Source organism: Gymnoscopelus braueri (genome assembly GCF_963280865.1).
Source record: "Gymnoscopelus braueri genome assembly, chromosome: 20".
NCBI lineage: Eukaryota > Metazoa > Chordata > Actinopteri > Myctophiformes > Myctophidae > Gymnoscopelus > Gymnoscopelus braueri.
In genome coordinates this window covers 16856603-16874944 of record NC_137622.1, presented here as the reverse complement: position 1 = coordinate 16874944, position 18342 = coordinate 16856603, and the positions used below count along the sequence as shown (strand labels likewise).

Below are 18342 nucleotides of genomic sequence, written 5' to 3'. Positions count from 1 at the left end.
ACACACACAACAATTACAGCTGACATGAAACCTGGGGCATTTTTTCCTTCTTTGTCTCTCTCTCTCTCTCTCTCCACTCACCCATTGTTCTCTCAGAATATTTCGATGTTCCAACTGTCAACAGATAAATCAACGGCAAGCAGCCAAGAAGTGAATAGTGCATTGGAAGTGGGATTCAAGCAGGTCAGTTTTGAATTGGCCACTATCGAACCACGGAGGCCCCAGTTCCCTCAGGTCGTTACAATTGGCAGAGTTACATAAAGCTAAGACTACAGTGAGCACAGCAAATCCTACTTCCATATTTCATGATGGTGTTAAGATGAGCAGCCCTCCTGTGGGTTACGGTTGAGAGGAAGGTAATCATGGTTACATACGGCTGCTATGGGTCACCTGGCAGAGGAACACGGACCCAGGGAAACAGCAGAGAGAAAGGTTGCGTGCACACACACACACACGCATGGCGCACGCACGGCATGGCATACAATGTGCACTCACTCTCTTGCTGACCTCTAACTGCTCCACTGAGACCGCTGGTAACTCAACCATATGACACACACACACACACACACACACACACACACACACACACACACACACACACACACACACACACACACACACACACACACTTAAATAGGTACAAACATGCATGCTCACAGTTACAGAGTCCCAGTGACAATGTGCTAGATTATTAAGCCCTGCCCGAGATACACACAAATAATAATTTCATACACACACAACACACATGCATTTACAGATTCCCCTATGCTACACATGCCTGACTATGTGTAGAAATACCCCACCTGGTAGACGCACAAAAAAAGAAGAAGAGAAAATAAAGGAAATTGGGATTTTTTTGTGTATTTGTGTAACATTTCAGAAGATCTATGTGTGTTAGTGAATGATAATTTCTCAATAAACTCCCAGGTTCCTTGCCTAAACAAATAGTGAAACAGGATTGTATACTGTACACTGATTTTACTGTGTATTTTAAATATCTAAATATTTGACTATGCTTGCAAAGTAGGCAGCAGTGGGAACACAGACATGTTTGGGGAGGAATTCATTGGCATAACGACAAAACTGGGGAGAAAACGGGTCAAAATAATTGTTAAAAGAGGGAAAAAAGTGTGAGTGTGTGTGTGGGTACATTTGTGCTGTGTGTTTTGTGCATTTGTGGTGACCAATCTGTCTCCACAGACCACTGCTGTATCTCTCATTACCACCTGCATACAGTATGCACCTAGTATACTGTATACAACATATACAGTGCCACCTACATACGTGTGTATATACCCTGAGGCAGTATCAGCACCAGGCCTGCTGTACAGGCTGTATCCACTTTAATAAATTCTGTATTTGTGGAAAGAATCACTCATTGGTATTTGGGTTGAGTATAGACAATAGGATGGCAGGAATATGAACATGCTGATCCATGTCAATCTCTGGAAAGTTAGAACGTCCATGTCATTTCACGGGATTCAATCTATTCAGCGTGAAATACCCTGTATCAATTTAAAATAATATCTATGTCACTCACTTTCTCTCTGTCTCTCTGTCTCTTTTTATCTCCCTCAGTACCTCACAATCTCAGGTCGTTACATTGGAGGACAACCCACACAGACTCACCAGGATAGTGGTGACGATGTAGGTCCTGTTCTGGAGTCCATATGTGTCATTGCTGCCTCTCATGGCCGCTGTGCTCACATACTTCTCGTCTTCATTCCAGTAGCCCACCTACAGCAAACAGGACTCATCATTAAAGTAGGGAAACAGCAATATTGATGAATATACTAGACTTCATCCACCCAAATGATCCAAGCCAATTCAAATAAATAATCTGTCTGTTTCTGTCACCTCACAGCCCAGACAGCAGACTCACCTTCTTGGGTCCAGAGGGGGCCAGTTCCATAACGCTGACAGTGTAGTTGGTCCTGCGGCCTCTCTCATTGAACTGGATGTGACCCGTCAGCCCGTCGATACGGACCTGTGAAGGGAGACAAACACATGGCATCAGTGACTCTTCTCTGGAGTCACTGTGACACCCAGAGCGGAAAGAGCAACTCATCTCATCATGCATGAGATTAATGTTCCATCAACCAGCAGCAGAACATTTATGTGTCAACTGTTTACACGCCATTGCGTTGTTTAGCTTGGGTTGAATGTGTTTGCATAGTGTTCATTTATTTGTGAAAGTGTGTGCTATACGGAAGTGAATAACAGACGGTGTGTGTGTGTGTGTGTGTGTGTGTGTGTGTGTGTGTGTGTGTGTGTGTGTGTGTGTGTGTACACTGCAGTGTTTTTCTTGGCTGTGTGAGAGAGTTAATTGAGCGAGAGCAGCTTCAATCTCCAGTCTACCCCCCGGCAGATGGTTACATTGACCAGTCCTTTCCACAGACAAAGCCTCAGGCTACACGCACACATGCACGGGCGCGCGCAAGCGTGCACACACACAACACACACAACACACAACACACACACACACACACACACACACACACACACACACACACACACACACACACACACACACAGAAGAACTGAAGTGAAACTCTACTCTACAGTGGGCAAGTATGTTTCCACATCCATGTGAAATGTTGGGGAGAGTGCCTCGCTATTACATTAAGTAGTCTGGCTGGTCCAAACATTGCATCACTGCGCTCAAATGTTGATGCCATATCCCATGATGCTCAGGGGCAAGGCTTATTGCCTGCAGGTTTTGTTTACTAGCAGTGATGTCACATTCGATACTGGTGAGCTCTGCAGGGACTTAATGTGAACTTTATGCGACAGAACGAGACCTCATTTGTTCAGCCAGCCCTGGTTCAGGAACTGTTAGTCAATGTGCCACTCAAACACTTGCATGAATGCACGCATGGCTTTATGTATTTGCATGTGTGCCTGCGTGTGTTTGTGTGTGATGTAGCCCACTGGTTCTCAACCTGTGGGCCAGGGCCAGGGCGTGAGGGTACTTCAAGTGGGCCCCAAATAATTGGCATTACACTAACATTTTAATGATAATATAAAATTAATATTTAAAAGACACATGACAAGACATATTTAATACACACATGTCTTTGTGTATGTGGTGCTTTGCTCTTTGGAGCACACATCGAGGAGGAGCTCAAATGGGACACACGCACCACACATGTGAGGGAAAAAGGCTCAGCTGCGGCTGTATTGGTTTTGCCGCCTGAATATGTTCAGAGTAGGACCCCGCATCCCCAGGCTGAACCACAACAGCTCTGTTGAAAGCGCGTTACAGCCTGGTACGGAAACTGTACTGCCCGAGAAAAGAAAAACCTACAGCGAGTGGTGTGGTCGGCAGAGCGCATAATGGGAGGCGAGCTTCCCACACTACAGGATGTACAAGAAGAGGACATCAAGGACCACCCTAGCCACAAACTGTTCATACCCCTACAACGACCGCAGCAGGGCATGAGGCCTACCGCAGTGTCAAGGGCAACACCACCAGGTTCATGAACAGCTTGTTTTGCTCTTACTCACGGACCTACCTGTGGATTATACCAGTGACAGCTACCTACCTGTGGACTATGCGATCGACATGCGTGGACACACCTTAATTCCATGTACAACGCACTGATTTGTATTACTCTCGCACCTTAACTAATGTCCATAGCATATCATGTACAGTATATATCTGCTGCTATGCTCACGCATCTTATGTCTTACCTCAGGTATTTAACACACTGGTTAGATATACTATGTGTAAATACCAAAGACCTCAATGGAAACAAGACCGCAAGGACTTTTTTGGACGGACCTTTTAGTCAAAGTATTTTTTATGTAATTGTGCTGTTTTACATGTTTTGCTTAATAAAACATTCAATCAATCAATCATCCTCCTATAATTTGACAAAGCTCTGTGAGGTAGGGTGGTGGTGAGACCAAAATTGTTCTTCCCGGTTCTCCTCAGTGGCTGGAGCTATTGATCTGAAATTGCACACAGCCATTGACCATTACCCATGCGACCATGTGCACGGAACTGCGAAGCCCGTTTTTCGATTTCCCCAACTGTCAGCTGTTTATTCACGTTTTTATGTAAAAGAATGTCGCCATGGTTACGGCTGCCCAGCTGTGGGATGGCCCCGCGAGCTATGGGATGAATGGCTCCCGGATTGCCAGATCATGTGCGCATATCCCCCCACGGATGCGTCGACAGGGTATGGACTAGTGTAGATAAAATGTTATTTTTTTGTTGATCTCTCACTCTCTTCCCCTTGCCCTCCTTCTTTTTCTTTTATGGAAATAAGAAGAATGATGGAGCTTGCACAAAAACAAATTTCACTTTCTGTTTTACACCTGTAAACCTGTGATGTGACAATAAAGTTGTGATTCTGATACATACGTAGAGGTGTGCAAGTGTCCATATAAATATCTATGTTTGTGCATTGATGTGTATGATTGTATTCCTACTGTATGTCCACGTGTGTGTGTGTGTGTGTGTGTGTGTGTGTGTGTGTGTGTGTGTGTGTGTGTGTGTGTGTGTGTGTGTGTGTGTGTGTGTGTGTGTGTGTGTGTGTAGTGACCTGCTGTAGTGCTCTCTGGATGTCAATGCCTTGTCCCCAGGGAGCAGGTGGGTTGGCCAGACATTCTCCAGCGTTGCCCCTACGGGAGATATCTATCCTCTGTCTCCTCAGGTTCTGGAACGCCGTCGACATGACTTTCACCCCGTCGTAAGTCAGAGCACCTGTGTACTGCAGAGACACAACAGCGAATAACACTTTACATAAGGAATTCATCACTTCCTTCCTATTAGGGCTGGCCCCAAACGTCTGATTTGGTTCAAACTAAAGGTTTGTTCATTATATTGATATTGAAATCTCAGTTACAAAATGTTTCTAGCTCATGAGGCTACTCCACGGTGAGTTCACGCAGGCCTCTATAAGGCTAAGCACTTTGCTAGCCATCCTGTTTAGAGAGGACATGGAAACGGCCCTGTGTGGGTGCATACGTCTTTGTAAATTCCTGCATACGGTAGGTGGGCTCTAGACTGGATCTGAGCATTTAGCAGTAAATAGAAACCAGGGTTTACACGTAATGCGAGAAGAATGGTGACCCTAGTATAAGGATATCTAGGAGTGGTAGGCAAATTCAATTCACGGAGTGCAGAGGTGTAATAACTGAACGTAGATTTAGTGAGCAAAATGCTATTTTTTGGGGGTGATTGAGGGTGATATAGCACGATGGAGAAGTGGCGAACATCGGTTAACTGCTAGTCAATAGAACGATTGAAACCCCGTAGAGAGGTGGATGAGATACCTTCAGGCTTCTCTTGGGCACTTTGTCATTTTTGCTGTCAAAGTCCATCCACTGCTGGATCACACGGCTGACCTCTGGCGCCGAGTTGTTGACCAGCTGGAAACCTGTTATGTTGGCTCCACCCTTCCTTAGGTCTGTCAAATCAATGTCCACGAAACCCTGAAGCACACAGACAAGATATATGAAGAGATAAACACTCACGCACACGCACACACACACACACACACACACACACACACACACAATGGCCCGTAGGCAAAGCCTGTAGGATTATCAAAGATCCAAGCCAACCCAACCACAGACAGATGCTACCACATGGCAAGTGGTTCCGCATCCACAAGACCAAGGGCGGTAAGCTTCACAGCATCTACTGTATTTCCCCCAGGCAAACAGGCACCAAGAGCAGTAAGCTCCAGAAAAGCACAGTTATTTTCTTGCTTTTATAAAATAGTACCGTTGCTTTCCTTCTCCAGTTTGTCTTTATTAATCAGATTATTCGTTGTCACATTTTCAAGTTAAATTGTATGGAACAAGAGCTCTCCCATTTGTATGAATGTACAGAGCAGTGTTCTGTACTGTGTGCTACATTCTAAAACCTTTTAGCTGTGACAGGAAGAGTGTGAGGGTCAAACACTTAATGAAAACGACAAATCTCTCTCCTTCTCTAAGGGGGGTTATTCCACAGAGGTTTCATTTCCATCTTTCTTGAGGGCGAGAGGGGTGAGAATGAGAACTACATTTCATGTTGCCAGGAGAACAGTGAAGTGATCTCTGCAGGAATTATTCCATCTAAACCGCATAGCCTTCAGTTAGCTTCCTTGGTTCACCTGGATTCACCAGGAACAATGGAGGGGTGGTGGAAGGTCCTGGAAGGAGAATGGAGTAATTTACTGTTAAGGTGTCTCTGAGCTGTCTATTGTTACATGGACTAGTGCTGTGCCAGAGAGAGAAGCCACTACTACCTTCTCTTATTACTTCCATACAGTAGCCTATATATTGTTTCAATACATGAGTTTTCGTGTTGCGACACAACGTCCATCAGCCTTGTAGCTGCGACGTTGGTAAAGAAATTGCTTGGTGAGCTAAATGTATGTGTCTTTCTCTTCCAGCCCAGAGACAAAGTGGAGACAGATGAAGATGCCTGGCAGTGAAGTGAAAGTCCCACTTTCCACAACTTTATATCAATCACTGCACTGTGACAGATAGAGGCAGGTGGCAGCTGGAAAAGAAAGACAACCTAAGAACAGAAATGAAAACAAGACCCTCTTTGCCCCTCAGCCTCACCCACTCCCTCCCTCATTCACCCTTCTCTCCTTAGTCTCTCTATTATGTGTGCTGCCAGGTGTCTTTATTTCTCAGCTGAGCGGAAAGTCTTTTTTTTTTTGTCTCTGCTGTTCCAGTTAATGCAGTGCAGTGAGCTGTACAGGTTACTATAGAAACCGGTCTTTCCTGATGCTTAGAAGAATAGGAAACATTCCATGAAGCCCTGATTTGCTTATGTCCCTGATATCACACACACACACACACACACACACACACACACACACACACACACACACACACACACACACACACACACACACACAAAGTAAATGAGGTTTACAAAAAGCCAAAGAAAAAAGAAATAGGGGGAAAGACATTCTCGCACAGGACTCTTAATGGAGTCATTACACATTATTGTGGCTGTTTTGGTCATTAGCATTTATTGCTGTCCACGCTTTATCATTTAAAAATGTATGAAGCAAACTGTCCAGACAGGAGGGGGATCTAAAATCTGCAGCAGTGAAATTCGTCGCTTCTCTTCCTATCAATGTTCCCTTCATTTGGCTATTTTAGTGAGCCTAAATGCTGCTAGAGCTGCCAAAATACCACGTGACATAATGGGAAAATGGCAGCGAACAAAGAGAGCTATTGCATATTAGTGTCTGACCTTTATGTGTCTGTCTGCCTCACTGCAGCTCTGGACTCCTTTCTATAGACAAGCTTCTGTCTCCTCTCACATATAATCAGACTCACCTGTTCTGTTCTGTTCTGTTCTATTGTGTGTGTGTGTGTGTGTGTGTGTGTGTGTGTGTGTGTGTGTGTGTGTGTGTGTGTGTGTGTGTGTGTGTGTGTGTGTGTGTGTGTGTGTGTGTGTGTGTGTGTGTGTGTGTGTGTGTGTGTGTGTGTGTGTGTGTGTGTGTGTGTGTGTGTGTGCGCGCGCGCGTGCGTGCGTGCGTGCGTGCGTGCGTGTGCATACACATGCAGGTGTATTGGGGGAGGGTATTAAAGAAATAAAACGAAGCAGCTTGGGACTAAATTAATACGTGCAGGACAGGTGATTTGCGCTGTCAGTGCGCTATAAAGGTAATGAAGCATTTAGCGTCTGGAGTCCATGTTTTTGTAGCAGCGAAAAGGGACTGTAGAAGGTGAACTGAGTCGTGAAGAGAAATGTCTCCGTCAGCAGGGAATCAGTGAACGCAAACAGTGTTATTGATGTGACAGAGTCCTTACCAGATTACTCAGGATGTAATGATAACCCTTCGCATTCTTGCCTTGTTCAACAATCTGGAACAAAAAGACAGAGAAAATTCATGAGTATGTATGTATGTGCGTGCGTGCGTGCGTGCGTGTGTGTGTGTGCGTGCTTGTGTGTGTGAGAGAGAGTGTTGGTGATAGAGACAGAGAGATAGAGATACAGACAGAGACAGAGACAGAGACAGAGAGAACATAATGTTGAACATTCATTTTACATGCTTTTCCTGTGACCTCACAGAGTGAATAATGAGGATAACAGCAGAACAGAGATCACATTTAATCCTCATATGAGAAGTCAAACAGATTCATTAGAATAACGGCTGAAATGTAAAAATGACATTAAAATTGGCTTAAAGTGAGTGTGCTTGATCATGTGCACATGGATGCATTCCACCAAAAATCCCTCACATTCTATTATTTATTGTCACATTTATTTTGTAATGTTTTCTACAATAGATTGTTTTGGGAGCTTATTTCATGTTTTTATTTTTTTTGTCTTCTTCCTCTTGTAGTGACGTCATCTACCTTTGCTGCGCTCTCCCTCTCTCACTTGTTACATGGCAGCCTGTGAGGAGGTGAGTTTCTCCTGTGCTCTTGGTAGATTTCTGTTCTTAAGTTGTTTAAGAATATATAAACAATATAAATGGTGAAACAAGGTTATAATGTAATTCTTTTTGTTGCTGTGTAATTGTTTTGCAAAGGTTTGAGTGTTTTAGCAAACTTTTTGCTAGTAAACTGTTTAGCAGCACTTGAGGACTCACACAGCAGCATGCAGCATGCTTAATTGCCGTCTTTCCTTCATCACAGACTGGTGTGCTGTTGACGTCCTGTGTCAACATAATGCTGCTGCATTATTCTGTGTTTATTTCGTCCAGGTATGTTTCTGTTGCTCCCATGAGTTTTGTGTGTGTTTATTTTATTGTTTTATTTACTTGTCCATAAAATATTAATTAACCGGTGGTGTATTCATTTCAAGTGCAATTGTGTATTGTGAACTATTGTGACAGATTTTATATCTGAATATTTTCTAAGGCATACTAGCCACGTTCACTTGTTACATGGCAGCCTGTGAGGAGACTGGTGTGCTGCAGACGTCCTGTGTGTTAATGCTGCAGCATTATTCTGTGTTTATTTCGTCCAGACTGTGTCCAGAGAAATAAATACGCCACCAGTTTCGGCTAAAGTGAAACTCTGAGTCCCCTTGTCCATCAACCCACAACACAACGAAGAGTCAAAGCGAGGGTCTGCTGAGAAGTAGGCCCAGACCGGCTATACGCGCGTGCGTGCGTGTGTGTGTTTGTGTGTGTGTGTTTAATGATGCTCGGGGGGGTGGCAGACGGTGGCATTTGTTATTAATGGTGACCCCAGCACACAGCAGGCCCTGAAGCTCTGCCTGGGGCTCGGAATATCTACACAGTAAAACCCTGAGTCCTGAGATGGGTGTTCATTTTGAAATGGCCCATTTGTACACCCTCAGAGTTAAATGAACTCAGGGTTTTGCAGTGTGCTGTATGGAGATGCAGGGGAAGCATACAAGTACAATCCACATCAGCTTCATGGTGCTTACATGATAAAAAATGGCATGATGAAACTCTGAAATGTTTGTCTCGGAGGAACATTTTACAAATTTTAGCTGTCAGTGGAAATGTCCAAAACTGTTCATTTTCATGAAATGAAAAAAAGTCAAACCTCTTCCAATTAATCTACTGTAATGTTATTGTGAGATTATTTCTTAGTCACAAGCTCTAATACATTTAATTGGTCAACCACTTTCAATCCGACCTCCCTATGGTGTGCAAAGTGCAAATGTTGCCTTTTCTGAATGTATAAGATAAGGCTTGTGTTTTTAAATATTTGTAAAAAAAACATTGGTTTCAGCCTAACAGTGGGTCCATTTGACTTCAACCACGAGATCAGTCTGTTCTTCATGTGGCATGCGGATGTGGATGCTCTGTATCTAGTAGAGAGTAGAACATGATGCCCTCAGTGGTGTTATCTGAAGAAGATCTGTGTTCTGGTACCAGATGAACACTGGAGTCTCTACAGCAGTTTAGAGAAGTGGTTCTCAAAGTGGGGTACGGGCAAACCCCAGCAAAATGATTAAATGTAGCATCAAAATACCACTTTAACCCTGTATAAATCGGCTATTTGAAAATAGATGCTATCTGCTATTTTCAAGAGAATCTTGAAAAAGAAATGTGATAGATGTGGAATATTTTTTAAACGCAAATCTTGTCCCTGGCAGACTGTGCCTGAGAGACAGAGAGACAGAGAGACAGAGAGACAGACAGACAGACAGACAGACAGACAGACAGAAAGACCATAATGTTGAATAATGTCCGGGGCCAAATACAATTTGGGGGTCATGGAGGCTGGTGTACAGTATGTGTATGTGTATGTGTATGTGTATGTGTATGTGTATGTGTATGTGTATGTGTATGTGTATGTGTATGTGTATGTGTATGTGTATGTGTGCATGTGTGCACGTACATGCATGCAGATGTGTGTGTGTGTGTGTGTGTGTGTGTGTGTGTGTGTGTGTGTGTGTGTGCGCGCGTACATGCATGGAGCAGATGTGTGTGATGGATGGTTGCTGTCTGATAGCAGAACTTCTCAGGCTCAGCTCCTGTAAACTGGTGAAAACTGATGCAATAACCTTAACTGTGGACACCAGGCCATCAATAACACTCACCCTGTGCCAGCTACAGACTTGGGAGCAGTGTGTGTGTGTGTGTGTGTGTGTGTGTGTGTGTGTGTGTGTGTGTGTGTGTGTGTGTGTGTGTGTGTGTGTGTGTGTGTGTGTGTGTGTGTGTGTGTGTTTGCCAGGATCCTAAGGCAGTACAGTGGTGAGTAAGTGCAGATCCTGTCACTGGCGAAACGCCGTCTCTGAATGTCAGCGCCATGTTATTTGTCTCTCCTGTCCTTTGATGCTCCAGGAGACTAAACACTAGAGCGGACCGTTTGGCTGATTCACTGCTTTCTCTTTTTTATCCTTCTTTTCTCCCTTCTATCCTCCCTCCTTTGTTCATCTGATAAGCACCTGCATAACCCTGGCACTGTGCCTTTGTGAAAAGATTAAATGTGCTTTATAAATTTCGACTCGAGGCGTGATGTCATGTCTGGAAAATAATAAATACGATTGAAACAATAAATGCTTCAAGGTAGGGTATGTGGACTGACTTCTAAAACTAGAAAAAGTGCTCCTCGGAGCACAGGTCTCCGCCAGGTCAGGTAAGTTATTGTGGCCTCCTGGTGGCGCTATAATAGGCCAATGTGAAAGGGTGGCATTTCTTCCTCGGCCTAGTGGGAATGTGCGTGCAAATTTTCACGGAAATCGCACGCCGCGTTCATGATTTCAGACATTTTGTTCAAAACGGACCAATCCTGCAAACTTTGGAAGTCAACCTTAGCCAATCAGGATGGAATATGAAATATCGGACAGATGCGTCTTGATCACATGACTATAGAGATACTGTGTACCGATTTGCGTGATGTTTGGATAAAATCTGAAGGATTAATATCCAAAAATGTATTTGACATAAGTCGGCCTCCTGGTGGCGCTGTAAAAAGCAGACGGACGGACGGACGGACAGGGGCGAAAACATACTCTCTCGCCATGCCTTTCGGCCTGGCGGAGACAATAAAAGAAATGGCAGTAAAAGGTAAAGTATAAATGCATAGTTGGAGTGCCACATACCTAGGTAAATAAATACCACCCAGGCAACAACAAGCAGTGAAAAGCTTTCCTTTACCTTTTTGAGGATGCCGGTGAGCCTCTCGGTCTCACAGTCGATGATGATCTGTCCCTCCTTCCTCTTGTCCAGGTCCTGGAACACCTTCTGGAAGGAGGCCTCCGTCATCGTCTCCACGTTGACCGAGGTCACCTGCCAGCTCCTCTCCGCCGCCGTGTCCAGAACCTTCTGTAGTACAGACAGTCCTGGTGAGAAGGGTTTAGAGGTCAGGTGGAAGTAAGGGCCCAAGGGAACTGCAGGAACTAGAGCCCTGCATGGGTCTAAGACCTGCTCCCGCCTGCCCTTGTTGGATTTCTGGCCATTTCCCTGTGTTCCTGCAATGGTTTCATTCATGACCATCTGCAGTAAATTGTTGACCCACCGCAGCAACATTTACGTCCCTCAATAGTTCTATTTGGATCCAAATACATTAGAAATAGAAACACAGAATGAAAGAGAGAGCGAGAGACGAGAGAGACAGACAGACGGCCATTACAGCACCATGGATATACAGTGGGCTGAGATTACTGTTTGACAGTAGGTTAGTAGCCTTGGGACCTAACTGTTCCCGAGCCATGAAGCCCATAGGGCAGGAGCTATCTACTGTTTCTGTAGCGTGGGGTGGCTTGATGGCTGGGGGATGACAAGAACATCCCCCAGCCATGATGTTCAAGTACACCCCCTGGACATGACGCTAGTACTGTATGTTGCTGGGACTTACCCCCAATCCAACCCTTGATATTGAGTGCTAAGCAGGGAGCCATTGGGATCCATTTTATAGTCTTTGGTATCACCCGGCTAGGGGATCGAACCCAGACCTCCAAATCTCAGGGCGGACACATTAAACACAAGGTCACTGATGTGGTCAGAGAAATATATCTGTAGGTAACAACTTTTCTTAACCCATTCAAACCGGGAAAGCATCTGTGTAACCACTTAAACCATTATTTTATACTTTGGCTATTAAAAAATAGCACATATACAAGCTCATAGCTATGAGCTCGTAGATCTGCTGTTTTTGAAAAATATGTTGAGATGGGGGTCGGTGGCCAAATACATATAATTTTGGAGGTCCTTGACATGAAAAAGTTTGAGAACCACTGATACATACGTTTTTCAGAAAACTGTTAGGATTTAGAAGACATTTTGTAATCGGAACCTCTGGCCTTTTATTTTACGTTCTCCTCCTCCAGTTAGTTTGCACTTTTGTCGGTAACAACTAGGAAATGTGTCTAAATGTCAGACCTGCCTCGCTTTGCATTTGCTTTGTAATCTTCTGCTGTGATTTTCTTTTCAACCTCGTTTGTTGACTCCATGCTGTGCTCATCCATGCTGCAACTCTTCCCAACCCACACTGTTGCATGCTGTACAGCCATGGTGATGTTTTTGACAGCCTGTTCCCTCCCTCCTTCAAACACACCCACTCCAGAGTTTCGCATTGGGTCCCGCGGGATCCCAATCACAATGCAGTGGGAACCACAGATTATTCCGGACTGCAGGTGAGAAGGTCTGAAATACATCAGACGTGGTGACAACGAAGAGTTATCTGTGTGAGCCGGTGAACTGTTTACAGAGTTGCCATCTTAATGTGAACCAAGTTATGGATGACCTGTCTGTATGACTTAACATAAAGCAATTTCTTTCTACCACATGGGACATGAACAAATGATGTGTCTAGTTTCATAGCGCGCATAGTTCTATTACTGCATGTGCTAAAAGACAAATGAACACAGCTCACAACCCAAACAGCTTTCCTCCCACAGAAACCAGATCTGTATCTGATGAACATATCCATCAGAATAATGTTCCAAGTGCAGGGAGTAGACAGTTCATTAGGCACACAGGTGTGTACAGGTGAGTTATCACTGCTCTTACAGTACTAGGATGAATAATCCTCCCTCCCTATCAACACACTAACACATAATCAGGTTGTGCGGATGGCACAATCACAGTCAGATTTACATCCTCCCAGCACCAATTACACGCAGCCCCGCTCCCCTTAGCAGTCATTTGATAGGCTGCTAATGCACCGTGATATTTAGCAGCCAATGGGCTGAGTATTCATGCTGACACAGGAAATAAAGAGGCAATTAGAGAACACATTGATTCTGTCTCTTGATTTACAATATGTGACTGTAAGCTGTCACTGCTGCTGGTGGACGCACAACAATCACATTCCTCAGGTCTGTAGCCGTGCAACAGACCCAAGGAATCTCACAACGTGCTGCGATGCGTACACATACACATTTGTTGCTGAATGTTTGCCTTTTTCTGCCGAATGTTCGCCTATTATGACATGCCCAAGAATGGCAGAGCAAAACACGTGTGAGGGCACGCTCACAGACACTTTCCTTGGGTCTATTGTAATGTACTGTACAGACAGCTGCTCTCCAGGCAATTCAAGGTGCCTGTCTGTCTGTGACACAAAGTCATTGAAGAAATATACAGATGGAAGGGCTGTGGCCACAGTGTGTGTCTGAAAGAGATGTAAATACATCTGAGACTACAGTAACATGGTAGCGGAGTGGGGAAAAATGATCCTGTAGGGTTGCATATTTAGCAGGTAAAATACGGTATTGAAAATAATGCATTATCTGGAAAGGTACACGCAAACCAATGGGCCATTTCATGTTGCTCCTCTCATTCAGTGCTTCTCATGGGTGAATAATTGTAGTCCTTGGCACTAACAGATTTAAATAGGAGCCATGAAATTGAGGATAGGCATGGGAACACAGTGGTCAGTCAATTATTGCCATGTGTAAGGCCAGTGGGACCAGGAGAGACATTGAATAAACCCGCACACTCATCTGCTTCAATGTAAATGTATTGACAACGTTTCGAGCCAAGGCTCTTCATCGGGTCAAAAACCTTTCAATTCCATTCACCTAACTGTAACAAAACTCTGTTTTGACCCGATGAAGAGCCTTGGCTCGAAACTTTGTCAATAAATTTACATTGGAGCAGATGAGTCTGCGGGTTTATTCTTTTTCTTCATGTTACTTTCCAACCCATCACCTCAACCAAGTGATGTGCGTATTCTATTAGTTTTTACCAGGAGAGACATTGCCTTCATGCAGTGTCTGATTCTTGTTTCAGCGCCATGGAGAGCTCCACAAGTGCTGCCACGATGCAAAAGCATTGATGGATATCCCTATGTCCTGATTGGCTGAAAGGCAGGCACGTGCACATGGAGGAGCCTCTACAGAACAGTTCAAAGGCTGTCTGATCTGATTTAGGGTTAAACACTCATCAGTGGCTGAATGTTTTTTTAAATATGAAAATAATCTATTAACATCAAGTCATGTTTAGTCGTCCATTATTACACATGGGATACTCATCACTAAATCAAATCAGCTCATTGTGTAAAGACATTGGATCATACAAGAACAATCCCTCGCATTTTCCATCATGTAAAATTAAAAGAAGGTAACCCCATTAACACATTAACCGCCAAGAACGTAGTCCTACGGTCCGTTAAATCCAACTGTTAAGCGCCGAGACCGTAGCCCTACGGTCCACGGTCTTTTCGCGCAAAAAAATTCCGGGTGCACTTTCGGAATTTTTTTGATCCACTTCCGTTTCCGGTTTGATGACCGGAAACGGAATTATTTGGGATCCGGTTTTGACGATCACGTCCGCCCTCGTTCTACAGACGAAACTGAAACTCAATTCTCTTCCTGTAGTTTTTTCTCCTCGCATTTCACTGTTTAACGTAATCCGCTCTAACTACAACATGGATACCCCGTTTGACACGGGGTTTTCACTGGGAGATACAGTGGGATGTCGCGGATGTAAACAGACCGTGTACGGCTCAATCTTAAGGATTTTAACAAGATCTATGGCGACATGAAAAAAAAAAAAAAAAAAAAAAAACACCTTGGCACTGGTGAGTACATTATGAGATTAACCTCTGGCGGTCGATGTGTTAACCACCTAACATTGTGTTTAGTTGAGTTACTGAGTTATAGCTAATAATTGTAGACTCACGACTAAAGCTGGTTCTTTGAAAAAAGACCTAGGACTTTTGAGACATATGTTTTTGCCTACGTCTAAAAGTTTAGATTTTCAAAGGAGTTCTAGTGTGTGCCAATGCGGTGACAAGTGACAGTCTCACACCCGCCAACGCGTGACGAGGGATTTGATCATGCGTCAGACATTTTGATTAAACGGAATGCGGCGCGTATTGACGAGGACCTTGACTAACCCTAACCTTTAACATCCCTCCCCTATGCCTAACCATAACCTCCCCCCACCCCTAACCCTAACCTTAACAACCCCTCTTGTATTAAGTGTTTTCAGCGGACTCGTCAGCCTATTACGAGTTGGAAGTGAGAACGGCACTTCAACATTCTAGTGTGGGCGGGACTACCGGGGCCTTTGTAAAATGATCCCGTCACGTCCAACGGTTTATTTCTTAGTCCATTCCAGTTTCCCTTTTCCACAATATGTTATTTTATTTTATGTTTTAACAACCGCACTATTGAATACTTCCTTGCCTTTTCAAGGGAAGCTAGCTAGCAGGCTGATGCAGCCTTATAAATCAGAGCCAGTCTGGTGGAGGCTAGGTACAAATTGTCCCCCTAAGGCCTCCTGGAGGAGAATAATATCATAATGGAATCTGGCCACCATAAGTACACTTCTGGCCAGCGGCAGACCTGAGCACCAGGTAATAAACAGCTTGTAAAATACACTTTTGAAAAAACATTTTTTGAATATTGTTTATTATAGGTTTAATGGGCTATCACATTTGTTTTTCCCTTCAAGCTTCTGAAAATAAAATGAGGCACTATATGTTAATGGCTCCTAGTGTTGTAGCACAAACAAAGACAAACATTATCTGGGCAAAAAAAGAAATAAATTATGAGATCACGATTACAGCAGCAGCTACATATTGCTGTCCCTTTTCACTCAACGCACTTAAAATATAATATTTATAGGAAGAAAAGAAATTCAGCTGAGTTTATTTATGAAAGTGTTTTGACCAACGTAAAATCCTAACCCAGTAGTATGGTCCTCAAAGCAAAGTAAAAGGCTTTGATGTAGTTACATGTAGAATAAATTCACACACACGCACACGCGCATGTGTGTGTGTGTGTGTTCTGGACAGAGACGGTTTTGAATCCTACAGAGGCAGACAAGACTATACACAAAGCTGCGTGCATCACTGACCATAGGTAAACAAACAAAGGTACAGATGCTCGCCGTATCCACACCAAAAACACATGCCACGCGCGCGCATGCATGCGCACACACGCATGCACGTACATGGTCATGCTTCAACACATACAACACTTGGGGCAGATGGTACAGCATTATGGGAAGGTTACAGCTGATTGGATCAGACCAGGGGGAGGGGTGTGTGGTGTTGACAGGTCCGTTGTCTCCCTGTTTGTTCAGGAGCATTTAAAGAACATGCTCTACTTGTCCGGTATAAAGAACATGCTCTAATTGTACGATGCAACCTTTTCTTCTTCAACCCCCACGTACTGCTGACAAAAGAACTGCTCCTCGCCACACTGCTTACGTGGGCGGCTGTGAAAACTGTACCCTGAATGGCTTAATCTTTCATTCTCATTGTGTGATTTATCTGTTGGCCGGTGCCAGGTCAATAATTCTTTCCTGGGTCCTCAGCCTGTACAGAGACACTGGATGAGAATAAATGTGTCTGTGCCCTCACAATGGCTACATTTGACCCTGTTCAGAGGGTGACTAACTGCAGTTTGGGTGCTACATTTGACCCCATTCAGAGGGTGACTAAATGCAGTTTGGGTGCTTGCAGGCACCGTGTCTTTCTTCTGTGCAGTAGTACAGCTCTCTGTATGGCCAGCACAGATTTCCCAGGGTAAAAGGGAGTATTTTCTGGTCCCTGGGGGAGGGGAATTAGATTTTAGCCGCTTCACACAACTGATGGCTGTTCAGATGGCTTTGATGAGGTGGTTAAGTGGATAATTGTCTTGCTCAGGGACACTTCAACACCCATACTGGGCGAGCCGGGTGTCGAACCGGCAACCTTCCGGCCCTGTTCCCAGCCCCTTTCTGGAGCGATTTGTGGCCTTTGGTTGACCATCTAATGAAACCATAGCAATGATGAACCACCACTGTCTGAGCACTGCCTTTGAAGCAGATCGAGCACTCTCAAACTAAGCTTTTATTTAAACAAGGTGTACAATGCAGTGTTTTGTGTTTAATGATCTTTACAGGGACAAATACCATGAATATCTTATGCTTGGGGATGAAAGAGGAAGAAATGATGATAATGTAGATTTGTATTCACAACCTAGTAAGCCTGTCACGATACTCGATACGTACCAATAATTTATCGAAATTGACGTTTGATACAGTGCACCGAAATTACAAGCCGTATTGCGATTCTCACGCTATTTCATTATGTTACTCCCACACATGTGCACGTCCAAGGGAAGCCACACGCTGTTGTTGTTTTTTTTGTACATTCCGCGCAGGCTTGAAAAGGGAAGCCTCAGCCGAGTTGAAACACACGGTTTCTCTCTCCAGTGTCTGCATTACCTTTCATTTACCCATCTGTCCGATAAAAAGATGACAGCCAACAATCCCAAACTCCCACATAATTCAACCCACCGGTCACGCTCAAGAAATAACGAGCGCAGTCGGGGTGACATGCGAGTCTTTTCAGTGGTGGGGAACGCTGGATTTAAACATTTAATCGGTGTTCTAGAACCACGTTACAAAGTGCCAAGCAGATCGCATTTGACCACAAGTGTGTTGCCTGCGATGTATGAGAAATTAAGGCAAAAGTTCTGAAGGGCTGAGCCATGTAGAATTGATTGCCTTA

The 18342-nt window shown here is 44.2% G+C and overlaps 1 protein-coding gene across 1 annotated transcript in view; it reads right to left on the bottom strand.

Annotated features, from left to right (window-relative positions):
* The window catches only part of LOC308076592 (glutamate receptor 1-like), a gene marked incomplete at its 3' end in the record, with an annotated part of 65251 nt that overhangs the window by 30511 nt on the left and 16398 nt on the right, over positions 1 to 18342 (bottom strand). The window contains exons 4-9 of the mRNA XM_080416994.1: positions 11553 to 11737; positions 7777 to 7830; positions 5284 to 5442; positions 4551 to 4718; positions 1883 to 1987; positions 1630 to 1737 (exon numbers count right to left, since the gene is read on the bottom strand). Of these exons, the coding sequence (XP_080273120.1) occupies positions 1630 to 1737; positions 1883 to 1987; positions 4551 to 4718; positions 5284 to 5442; positions 7777 to 7830; positions 11553 to 11737 (779 nt within the window). The remainder of the gene's footprint in view (positions 1 to 1629; positions 1738 to 1882; positions 1988 to 4550; positions 4719 to 5283; positions 5443 to 7776; positions 7831 to 11552; positions 11738 to 18342) is intronic.